Below are 12,516 nucleotides of genomic sequence, written 5' to 3'. Positions count from 1 at the left end.
ACAGTGTGTTAGTTACCTGTATCTTCCCCTGTAGCAGTGTAACAGTGTGTTAGTTACCTGTATCTTCCCTGTAACAGTGTGTTAACAGTGTGTTAGTTACCTGTATCTTCCCTGTAACAGTGTGTTAGTTACCTGTATCTTCCCTGTAACAGTGTGTTAGTTACCTGTATCTTCCCTGTAGCAGTGTAACAGTGTGTTAGTTACCTGTATCTTCCCTGTAACAGTGTGTTAGTTACCTGTATCTTCCCCTGTAGCAGTGTAACAGTGTGTTAGTTACCTGTATCTTCCCCTGTAACAGTGTGTTAGTTACCTGTATCTTCCCCTGTAGCAGTGTAACAGTGTGTTAGTTACCTGTATCTTCCCTGTAACAGTGTGTTAGTTACCTGTATCTTCCCCTGTAGCAGTGTAACAGTGTGTTAGTTACCTGTATCTTCCCTGTAACAGTGTGTTAGTTACCTGTATCGTCCCTGTAACAGTGTGTTAGTTACCTGTATCTTCCCCTGTAGCAGTGTAACAGTGTGTGCGTGTTGCTGGTCCATCTCATGTCTCTGTGCTGTCCAGGTCTCTTCTCTCTGTTTCACTGTCTCCTCTATTCTCACTAACACCCCTTCCTGGCTCTGCTGCAGCTGAGATACACACACACTGTTACTCTCACACACAGCCTGCAGGTGGGACACCTAGAGAGAGAGAGAGAGAGTGAGAATGTAGAGAGAGAGCGTGAGAGAAAAAGGAGAGAGAGAGCGTGAGAGAGCATGAGAGAGAGCGTGAGAGAAAGGAGAGAGAGAGCGTGAGAGAGAGCGTGAGAGAAAGGAGAGAGAGAGCATGAGAGAGAGCGTGAGAGAAAGGAGAGAGAGAGCGTGAGAGAGAGAAAGTAGAGAGAGAGCGTGAGAAAGTAGAGAGAGAGCGTGAGAGAGCATGAGAGAGAGCGTGAGAGAGAAAGGAGAGAGAGCGCGTGAGAGAGAGAAAGTAGAGAGAGAGCGTGAGAGAGAGAAAGTAGAGAGAGCGTGAGAGAGCATGAGAGAGAGCGTGAGAGAGAAAGGAGAGAGAGAGCGTGAGAGAGAGAAAGTAGAGAGAGAGCGTGAGAGAGCATGAGAGAGAGCGTGAGAGAGAAAGGAGAGAGAGCGCGTGAGAGAGAGAAAGTAGAGAGAGAGCGTGAGAGAGAAAGTAGAGAGAGAGCGTGAGAGAGAAAGGAGAGAGAGCGTGCGAGAGAAAGGAGAGAGAGCGTGAGAGAGAAAGTAGAGAGAGCGTGAGAGAGAGAAAGTAGAGAGAGGGAGAGAGAGAGAGAGCATGAGAGAGAGCGAAAGAGAGAGAGAGAGAGAGAGAGAGAGAGAGAGAGAGAGAGAGAGAGAGAGAGAGAGAGAGAGAGAGAGAGAGGGAGAGAGAGGGAGAGAGAAAGACATCAAATACTGCCTAAGATTTTGTAAACATTTGTAAGCTGTATTGTAAGAGAAACAAATAGTATCTCACTCGCTCACACACACACATCTCACACACACACACCCTACCCTCTCGTTGGCGCGTGTAAGGTCAGAGGTGAGAGTGTCGACGTGTTCCGTTATGACATCACAGAGCTCCGCCCAGGAGAAACTACCCAGGATGCATTGCGGCTGGGAGACGAGGACGCAGCCCGCCAACAGACGCTGGAACAGACCGTGAAGGAACGACAACTTCTCCTGCAGAGACACAGACACTTGGGTGAGCCAAACAGTAACAGACACACACACACACACAGACACTTGGGTGAGCCAAACAGTAACAGACACACAGACACTTGGGTGAGAGCAGACACACACAGACACACAGACACACACAGACACTTGGGTGAGCCAAACAGTAACAGACACACAGACACTTGGGTGAGCCAAACAGTAACAGACACACACACACACACAGACACTTGGGTGAGCCAAACAGTAACAGACACACACACACAGACACTTGGGTGAGCCAAACAGTAACAGACACACACACACAGACACTTGGGTGAGCCAAACAGTAACAGACACACACAGACACTTGGGTGAGCCAAACAGTAACAGACACACACACACAGACACTTGGGTGAGCCAAACAGTAACAGAGACACACAGACACTTGGGTGAGCCAAACAGTAACAGACACACACACACAGACACTTGGGTGAGCCAAACAGTAACAGACACACACAGACACTTGGGTGAGCCAAACAGTAACAGAGACACACACACAGACACTTGGGTGAGCCAAACAGTAACAGACACACACAGACACTTGGGTGAGCCAAACAGTAACAGAGAGACACACAGACACTTGGGTGAGCCAAACAGTAACAGAGACACACAGACACTTGGGTGAGCCAAACAGTAACAGACACACACAGACACTTGGGTGAGCCAAACAGTAACAGACACACACAGACACTTGGGTGAGTAACAGAGACAAAGACAGTAACAGAACACACACACACAGACACTTGGGTGAGCCAAACAGTAACAGAGACACACAGACACTTGGGTGAGCCAAACAGTAACAGAGACACACACAGACACTTGGGTGAGCCAAACAGTAACAGACACACACAGACACTTGGGTGAGCCAAACAGTAACAGAGACACACAGACACTTGGGTGAGCCAAACAGTAACAGAGAGACACACAGACACTTGGGTGAGCCAAACAGTAACAGACACACACAGGCACTTGGGTGAGCCAAACAGTAACAGAGACACACACAGACACTTGGGTGAGCCAAACAGTAACAGAGACACACAGACACTTGGGTGAGCCAAACAGTAACAGACACACACACAGACACTTGGGTGAGCCAAACAGTAACAGACACACACAGACACTTGGGTGAGCCAAACAGTAACAGAGACACACAGACACTTGGGTGAGCCAAACAGTAACAGAGACACACACAGACACTTGGGTGAGCCAAACAGTAACAGACACACACAGACACTTGGGTGAGCCAAACAGTAACAGAGACACACAGACACTTGGGTGAGCCAAACAGTAACAGAGAGACACACAGACACTTGGGTGAGCCAAACAGTAACAGACACACACAGACACTTGGGTGAGCCAAACAGTAACAGACACACACAGACACTTGGGTGAGCCAAACAGTAACAGAGACACACACAGACACTTGGGTGAGCCAAACAGTAACAGAGACACACAGACACTTGGGTGAGCCAAACAGTAACAGAGACACACACAGACACTTGGGTGAGCCAAACAGTAACAGACACACAGACACTTGGGTGAGCCAAACAGTAACAGACACACACACAGACACTTGGGTGAGCCAAACAGTAACAGAGAGACACACAGACACTTGGGTGAGCCAAACAGTAACAGACACACAGACACTTGGGTGAGCCAAACAGTAACAGAGAGACACACAGACACTTGGGTGAGCCAAACAGTAACAGACACACACAGACACTTGGGTGAGCCAAACAGTAACAGACACACACAGACACTTGGGTGAGCCAAACAGTAACAGACACACAGACACTTGGGTGAGCCAAACAGTAACAGAGACACACACAGACACTTGGGTGAGCCAAACAGTAACAGACACACACAGACACTTGGGTGAGCCAAACAGTAACAGACACACACACAGACACTTGGGTGAGCCAAACAGTAACAGAGAGACACACAGACACTTGGGTGAGCCAAACAGTAACAGACACACACAGACACTTGGGTGAGCCAAACAGTAACAGACACACACAGACACTTGGGTGAGCCAAACAGTAACAGACACACACAGACACTTGGGTGAGCCAAACAGTAACAGACACACACAGACACTTGGGTGAGCCAAACAGTAACAGACACACACAGACACTTGGGTGAGCCAAACAGTAACAGACACACACAGACACTTGGGTGAGCCAAACAGTAACAGACACACACAGACACTTGGGTGAGCCAAACAGTAACAGAGACACACAGACACTTGGGTGAGCCAAACAGTAACAGACACACACAGACACTTGGGTGAGCCAAACAGTAACAGAGACACACAGACACTTGGGTGAGCCAAACACTAACAGACACACACAGACACTTGGGTGAGCCAAACAGTAACAGACACACACAGACACTTGGGTGAGCCAAACAGTAACAGACACACACAGACACTTGGGTGAGCCAAACACTAACAGACACACACAGACACTTGGGTGAGCCAAACAGTAACAGACACACACAGACACTTGGGTGAGCCAAACAGTAACAGACACACACAGACACTTGGGTGAGCCAAACAGTAACAGAGAGACACACAGACACTTGGGTGAGCCAAACAGTAACAGACACACACAGACACTTGGGTGAGCCAAACAGTAACAGACACACACAGACACTTGGGTGAGCCAAACAGTAACAGACACACACAGACACTTGGGTGAGCCAAACAGTAACAGACACACACAGACACTTGGGTGAGCCAAACAGTAACAGACACACACAGACACTTGGGTGAGCCAAACAGTAACAGACACACACAGACACTTGGGTGAGCCAAACAGTAACAGACACACACAGACACTTGGGTGAGCCAAACAGTAACAGACACACACAGACACTTGGGTGAGCCAAACGGTAACAGACGCACACAGACACTTGGGTGAGCCAAACAGTAACAGAGACACACAGACAGACACTTGGGTGAGCCAAACAGTAACAGACACACACAGACACTTGGGTGAGCCAAACGGTAACAGACGCACAGGTTAATTGAACCGCTGCTGCTAACACAGTCTATAATGACGTTACATTAGGGTTATAATGGACCATAGTGGGGTTAGTATGAACCCTGGTCAAACACCGGGAACAGGACGACCTGGAAGAGGACAGCTGATTGGCAACGGCACACAAAGACAGGCTACTAATGTCACACAACTCTGCAACAGCTTGGGATGTAAACAGGGCTTTATAAAACACAGTAACAGAACAGACCAACTGTCATGTTTACTAGAGGGATAAACAGGGCTTTATAAAACACAGTAACAGACCAACTGTCATGTTTACTAGAGGGATAAACAGGGCTTTATAAAACACAGTAACAGAACAGACCAACTGTCATGTTTACTAGAGGGATAAACAGGGCTTTATAAAACACAGTAACAGACCAACTGTCATGTTTACTAGAGGGATAAACAGGGCTTTATAAAACACAGTAACAGACCAACTGTCATGTTTACTAGAGGGATAAACAGGGCTTTATAAAACACAGTGACAGACCAACTGTCATGTTTACTAGAGGGATAAACTCTTTATAAAACCCTAACAGAACAGACCAACTGTCATGTTTACTAGAGGGATAAACAGGGCTTTATAAAACACAGTGACAGACCAACTGTCATGTTTACTAGAGGGATAAACAGGGCTTTATAAAACACAGTGACAGACCAACTGTCATGTTTACTAGAGGGATAAACAGGGCTTTATAAAACACAGTGACAGACCAACTGTCATGTTTACTAGAGGGATAAACAGGGCTTTATAAAACACAGTGACAGACCAACTGTCATGTTTACTAGAGGGATAAACAGGGCTTTATAAAACACAGTGACAGACCAACTGTCATGTTTACTAGAGGGATAAACAGGGCTTTATAAAACACAGTAACAGAACAACTGTCATGTTTACTAGAGGGATAAACAGGGCTTTATAAAACACAGTGACAGACCAACTGTCATGTTTACTAGAGGATAAACAGGCTTTATAAAACACAGTGACAGACCAGAGTCATGTTTACTAGAGGATAAACAGGGCTTTATAAAACACAGTGACAGACCAACTGTCATGTTACCATACCGATAAACAGGGCTTTATAAAACACAGTGACAGACCAACTGTCATGTTTACTACACTCTAAACACTTTATAAAACACAGTGACAGACCAACTGTCATGTTTACTAGAGGGATAAACAGGGCTTTATAAAACACTAACAGACCAGACCAACTGTCATGTTTACTAGAGGGATAAACAGGGCTTTATAAAACACTAGGCTACCAGACCAACTGTCACTTTAACCACTAGGCTACCCTGCCCCCTATAAAACACTCTAACCACTGTCAGGCTTACCAGACCCCTCAACACTTTAAAAACATAGGCCACCAACTGTCATGTTTACTAGAGGGATAAACACTCTAACCACTAGGCCACCATGCTACCACCTCTAAACTCTAACCACTAGGCCAGACCAACTGCCGCCCTACACTCTAACCACTAGGCTGACCATACCACCTGTCACTTTAACCACTAGGGATAAACCATAAAACACAGTGACACTCTAACCACTGTCATGCTTACCCTACCCCTCTCCACTCTAAACAGGGCTTTATAAAACACTAGTGACAGACCAACTGTCATGTTTACTAGAGGATAAACAGGGCTTTAAAAACACTAGGACACCCAACTGTCATGTTTACACTCTAAACACTATAAAACCCAGTGACAGACCACACTGTCACCACTAGGCCAAACAGGGCTTTATAAAACACTGACTAACCAACTGTCATGTTTACCACTAGGATAAACAGGGCTTTATAAAAACCACTAACAGAACAGACCAACTGTCACTCTAACCACTAAGCTAATCCTTCCACCCCCCTAAACTTTAACCACTATTGGTGGCTGTTCCACTGGATGTCATAAGGTGCCTGCACACTTTAACCACTGGCTACCCTGCCGACTTAAATGTAACCACTAGAGGGATAAACAGGGCCCCTATAAAACACTAACCAACAGACCAACTGTCATGACTCTGGAACCACTAGGCCTACCCTCAGAGACTTGAACTCCAAACTGTTTACCTGAGAATCTTCTGATTGAGTTGTCTGATCCTCTGAACTTCTGCCTGCAACCACTAGTGCTCTCTCCTCCTTCTCTCTCACTCTTCCACTAGGCTTCTCCCTCCGTTTTCCCCTCACTCTAACCACTAGCTTCTCCCTTTCCGCCCTCTCCACTGTTGCTGGGACCACTAGATCAGTCTGCCGCCGGTTGGTCACTCTAACCACTGGGATCTCAGCCGCTGTAACTCTAACCACTAGACAGCCTGCCGCCCCTACACTCTAACCACTAGGGACTACCCTGAGCCTCTAGACTCTAACCACTAGAGCTACCCTGCCGCCCTCCACTCTAACCACTAGACTACCCTGCCGCCCCTCCACTCTAACCACAGAGAGAGACCCTCTAACCACTAGGAGCCCCCTACACTCTAACCACTAGAGAGACCCTACCGCCTCTAGACTCTAACCACAGAGAGAGAGAGAGAGAGAGAGAGAGACACCCTCCAGAGGGAACCACTAGGCCACCCTGACGCCCTCCACTCTAACCACTAGGCCAGAGAGAGCCGCTCTCCACTCTAACCACTAGGCCACCTGCCGCCCTACACTCTAACCACTAGGCCACCCTGCCGCCTCCACTCTAACCACTAGACTACCCTGCCAGACAAACCACTAGGAGACCAGAGAGAGAGAGACACTCTAACCACTAGGCCACCTGAGAGAGACACTCTAACCACAGAGAGAGAGAGCCCTCCACTCTAACCACTAGGCCACCTACCGCCCTCCACTCTAACCACTAGAGACCCTGCCGCCCCTCCACTCTAACCACTAGGCCACCATACCGCCTCTACACTCTAACCACAGAGAGCTACCCTACCGCCTCTACACTCTAACCACTAGGCTACCTACCCCCCAGACTCTAAACCACTAGGCCACCATACCGCCTCTACACTCTAACCACTAGGCTACCCTGCCGCCCCTCCACTCTAACCACTAGGCCACACTGCCGCCCCTCCACTCTAACCACTAGGCCACCCTGCCACCTCTACACTCTAACCACTAGGCTACCATACCACCTCTACACTCTAACCACTAGGCTACCCTGCCACCTCTACACTCTAACCACTAGGCCACCATACCGCCTCTACACTCTAACCACTAGGCCACCATACCACCTCTACACTCTAACCACTAGGCTACCATACCGCCTCTACACTCTAACCACTAGACTACCCTGCCTCCTCTACACTCTAACCACTAGGCTACCTGCCTCCTCTACACTCTAACCACTAGGCTACCATACCGCCTCTACACTCTAACCACTAGACTACCCTGCCTCCTCTACACTCTAACCACTAGGCTACCCTACCCCCTCTACACTCTAACCACTAGGCTACCATACCGCCTCTACACTCTAACCACTAGACTACCCTGCCTCCTCTACACTCTAACCACTAGGCTACCATACCACCCCTACACTCTAACCACTAGGCCACCCTGCCGCCTCTACACTCTAACCACTAGGCCACCCTGCCGCCCCGCCACTCTAACCACTAGGCTACCTGCCGCCTCTACACTCTAACCACTAGGCCACCCTGCCGCCTCTACACTCTAACCACTAGACCACCCTGCCGCCTCTACACTCTAACCACTAGGCTACCCTACCCCCTCTACACTCTAACCACTAGGCCACCCTGCCGCCTCTACACTCTAACCACTAGGCTACCCTACCCCCTCTACACTCTAACCACTAGGCCACCCTGCCGCCTCTACACTCTAACCACTAGGCTACCCTGCCGCCTCTACACTCTAACCACTAGGCTACCCTACCCCCTCTACACTCTAACTACTAGGCTACCCTGCCTCCTCTACACTCTAACCACTAGGCCACCCTGCCGCCCCTACACTCTAACCACTAGGCTACCATACCCCCTCTACACTCTAACCACTAGGCCACCATACCGCCTCTACACTCTAACCACTAGGCTACCCTGCCGCCCCTACACTCTAACCACTAGGCTACCCTGCCTCCTCTACACTCTAACCACTAGGCCACCATACCGCCTCTACACTCTAACCACTAGGCCACCCTGCCGCCCCTACACTCTAACCACTAGGCTACCCTGCCGCCCCTACACTCTAACCACTAGGCTACCCTGCCCCCTCTACACTCTAACCACTAGGCTACCCTGCCGCCCCTACACTCTAACCACTAGACTACCCTGCCCCCTCTACACTCTAACCACTAGGCTACCCTGCCGCCCCTCCACTCTAACCACTAGGCTACCCTGCCGCCCCTACACTCTAACCACTAGGCTACCCTGCCGCCCCTCCACTCTAACCACTAGGCTACCCTGCCGCCCCTACACTCTAACCACTAGGCTACCCTGCCGCCCCTACACTCTAACCACTAGACTACCCTGCCGCCTCTACACTCTAACCACTAGGCCACCCTGCCACCTCTACACTCTAACCACTAGGCTACCCTACCACCTCTACACTCTAACCACTAGGCCACCCTGCCGCCTCTACACTCTAACCACTAGGCTACCCTGCCTCCTCTACACTCTAACCACTAGGCTACCCTGCCGCCCCTACACTCTCACCACTAGGCTACCATACCCCCTCTACACTCTAACCACTAGGCTACCCTACCCCCTCTACACTCTAACCACTAGGCTACCATACCCCCTCTACACTCTAACCACTAGGCTACCCTACCCCCTCTACACTCTAACCACTAGGCTACCATACCCCCTCTACACTCTAACCACTAGGCCACCCTGCCGCCCCTACACTCTAACCACTAGGCTACCCTACCGCCCTCCACTCTAACCACTAGGCCACCCTGCCCCCTCTACACTCTAACCACTAGGCCACCCTGCCGCCCCTACACTCTAACCACTAGGCTACCCTGCCGCCCTACACTCTAACCACTAGGCTACCCTGCCGCCCTCTACACTCTAACCACTAGGCTACCATACCCCTCTACACTCTAACCACTAGGCTACCTACCCCCTACACTCTAACCACTAGGCTACCCTACCGCCCCTCCACTCTAACCACTAGGCCACCCTGCCGCCCTCCACTCTAACCACTAGGCTACCCTGCCCCCTCCACTCTAACCACTAGGCTACCCTACCACCTCTACACTCTAACCACTAGGCCACCCTGCCGCCCCTACACTCTAACCACTAGGCTACCATACCCCCTCTACACTCTAACCACTAGGCTACTATCCACCTAACTCAACTAGGCTACCCTACCGCCCTCTACACTCTAACCACTAGGCTACCTACCCCCTCTACACTCTAACCACTAGGCTACCCTGCCCCCTCTACACTCTAACCACTAGGCTACCCTGCCTCCTCTACACTCTAACCACTAGGCTACCCTGCCGCCCCTACACTCTCACCACTAGGCTACCATACCCCCTCTACACTCTAACCACTAGGCTACCCTACCCCCTCTACACTCTAACCACTAGGCTACCATACCCCCTCTACACTCTAACCACTAGGCTACCCTACCGCCTCTACACTCTAACCACTAGGCTACCCTACCCCCTCTACACTCTAACCACTAGGCTACCCTGCCCCCTCTACACTCTAACCACTAGGCCACCCTGCCGCCTCTACACTCTAACCACTAGGCTACCCTGCCTCCTCTACACTCTAACCACTAGGCTACCCTGCCGCCCCTACACTCTAACCACTAGGCTACCTACCCCCTCTACACTCTAACCACTAGGCTACCCTGCCGCCCCTCCACTCTAACCACTAGGCTACCCTGCCACCTCTACACTCTAACCACTAGGCTACCCTGCCACCTCTACACTCTAACCACTAGGCTACCCTGCCACCTCTACACTCTAACCACTAGGCCACCCTGCCGCCCCTCCACTCTAACCACTAGGCTACCCTGCCGCCTCTACACTCTAACCACTAGGCTACCCTACCGCCCCTCCACTCTAACCACTAGGCTACCCTGCCGCCTCTACACTCTAACCACTAGGCTACCCTACCCCCTCTACACTCTAACCACTAGGCTACCCTACCCCCTCTACACTCTAACCACTAGGCTACCCTACCCCCTCTACACTCTAACCACTAGGCTACCCTGCCGCCCCTACACTCTAACCACTAGGCCACCCTGCCACCTCTCCACTCTAACCACTAGGCTACCCTGCCCCCTCTACACTCTAACCACTAGGCTACCCTGCCGCCCTCTACACTCTAACCACTAGACTACCCTGTACCCCCTCTACACTCTAACCACTAGGCTACCCTACCCTCTCTACACTCTAACCACTAGGCTACCCTGCCCCCTCTACACTCTAACCACTAGGCTACCCTACCCCCTCTACACTCTAACCACTAGGCCACCCTACCCCCTCTACACTCTAACCACTAGGCCACCCTACTCCCTCTACACTCTAACCACTAGGCCACCCTACCGCCCCTATTCTAAATGTCAGAAGAAAGAATGACATACAGTCAGTGCCGGTTGACACTTTCACTGCAGAACAAAGAGCGACGACAGTACTACTCACCTCTAAGTGGCTCTTCTGTTCTGACATCAGTCGCTGGTTGGACTGAACCTCCTGGACCAGCCTCTCTGACTGTTTCTGCTGATCCAGGACCTGTTAATAACATAACATGACAACACTGAACCTCCTGGACCAGCCTCTCTGACTGTTTCTGCTGATCCAGGACCTGTTAATGGTCCAGGGTGGTCTGGTATGTAAGTCAGGGTTAGGAGGGTTACCTCTGTAGTAGTCTGGTCCAGGGTGGTCTGGTATGTAGTCAGGGTTAGGAGGGTTACCTCTGTAGTAGTCTGGTCCAGGGTGGTCTGGTATGTAGTCAGGGTTAGGAGGGTTACCTCTGTAGTAGTCTGGTCCAGGGTGGTCTGGTATGTAGTCAGGGTTAGGAGGGTTACCTCTGTAGTAGTCTGGTCCAGGGTGGTCTGGTATGTAGTCAGGGTTAGGAGGGTTACCTCTGTAGTAGTCTGGTCCAGGGTGGTCTGGTATGTAGTCAGGGTTAGGAGGGTTACCTCTGTAGTAGTCTGGTCCAGGGTGGTCTGGTATGTAGTCAGGGTTAGGAGGGTTACCTCTGTAGTAGTCTGGTCCAGGGTGGTCTGGTATGTAGTCAGGGTTAGGAGGGTTACCTCTGTAGTAGTCTGGTCCAGGTGGTCTGGTATGTAGTCAGGGTTAGGAGGGTTACCTCTGTAGTAGTCTGGTCCAGGGTGGTCTGGTATGTAGTCAGGGTTAGGAGGGTTACCTCTGTAGTAGTCTGGTCCAGGGTGGTCTGGTATGTAGTCAGGGTTAGGAGGGTTACCTCTGTAGTAGTCTGGTCCAGGGTGGTCTGGTATGTAGTCAGGGTTACCTCTGTAGTAGTCTGGTCCAGGGTGGTCTGGTATGTAGTCAGGGTTGTCCCCAGCATGTTCATGATAGTAGAGGGGCTGTGCTTTCTTCCCTCTCCAACAGGCTCTTCTTCACACAGGAGAGAAAGGACATCGTTTTATACCACAAAGAGCTAAATATCAGAAACCAAATTAGAATCTCAGTGTGATTTCAATAGAAACGTTTATTCAACAATGTGATGATATGAGGCCAGTGAGGGTTATGGTCCGTTCAGTGAGGGTTATGATCAGTACAGTGAGGGTTATGGTCAGTACAGTGAGGGTTATGGTCCGTTCAGTGAGGGTTATGGTCCGTTCAGT

The 12,516-nt window shown here is 50.4% G+C and overlaps 1 protein-coding gene across 11 annotated transcripts in view; it reads right to left on the bottom strand.

Moving 5' to 3' along the window:
• LOC127916363 (coiled-coil domain-containing protein 171-like) overlaps nt 1-12,333 on the bottom strand; it is an 86,259-nt gene extending 73,926 nt beyond the window's left edge. For all 11 annotated transcript variants that reach the window (XM_052498007.1, XM_052498014.1, XM_052498012.1 and 8 more), the window contains exons 1-4: nt 12,180-12,333; nt 11,348-11,437; nt 1,506-1,673; nt 489-677 (exon numbers count right to left, since the gene is read on the bottom strand). In XM_052498007.1, the coding sequence (XP_052353967.1) occupies nt 489-677; nt 1,506-1,673; nt 11,348-11,437; nt 12,180-12,242 (510 nt within the window). In that variant the 5' untranslated portion in view covers nt 12,243-12,333. The remainder of the gene's footprint in view (nt 1-488; nt 678-1,505; nt 1,674-11,347; nt 11,438-12,179) is intronic.
• Nucleotides 12,334-12,516: the final 183 nt, after the last annotated feature.

Source organism: Oncorhynchus keta, chromosome 35 (genome assembly GCF_023373465.1).
Source record: "Oncorhynchus keta strain PuntledgeMale-10-30-2019 chromosome 35, Oket_V2, whole genome shotgun sequence".
NCBI classification, from domain to species: domain Eukaryota; kingdom Metazoa; phylum Chordata; class Actinopteri; order Salmoniformes; family Salmonidae; genus Oncorhynchus; species Oncorhynchus keta.
The sequence above is the reverse complement of the archived record's forward strand: the minus strand, read 5'-3'. Positions and strand labels throughout refer to the sequence as shown.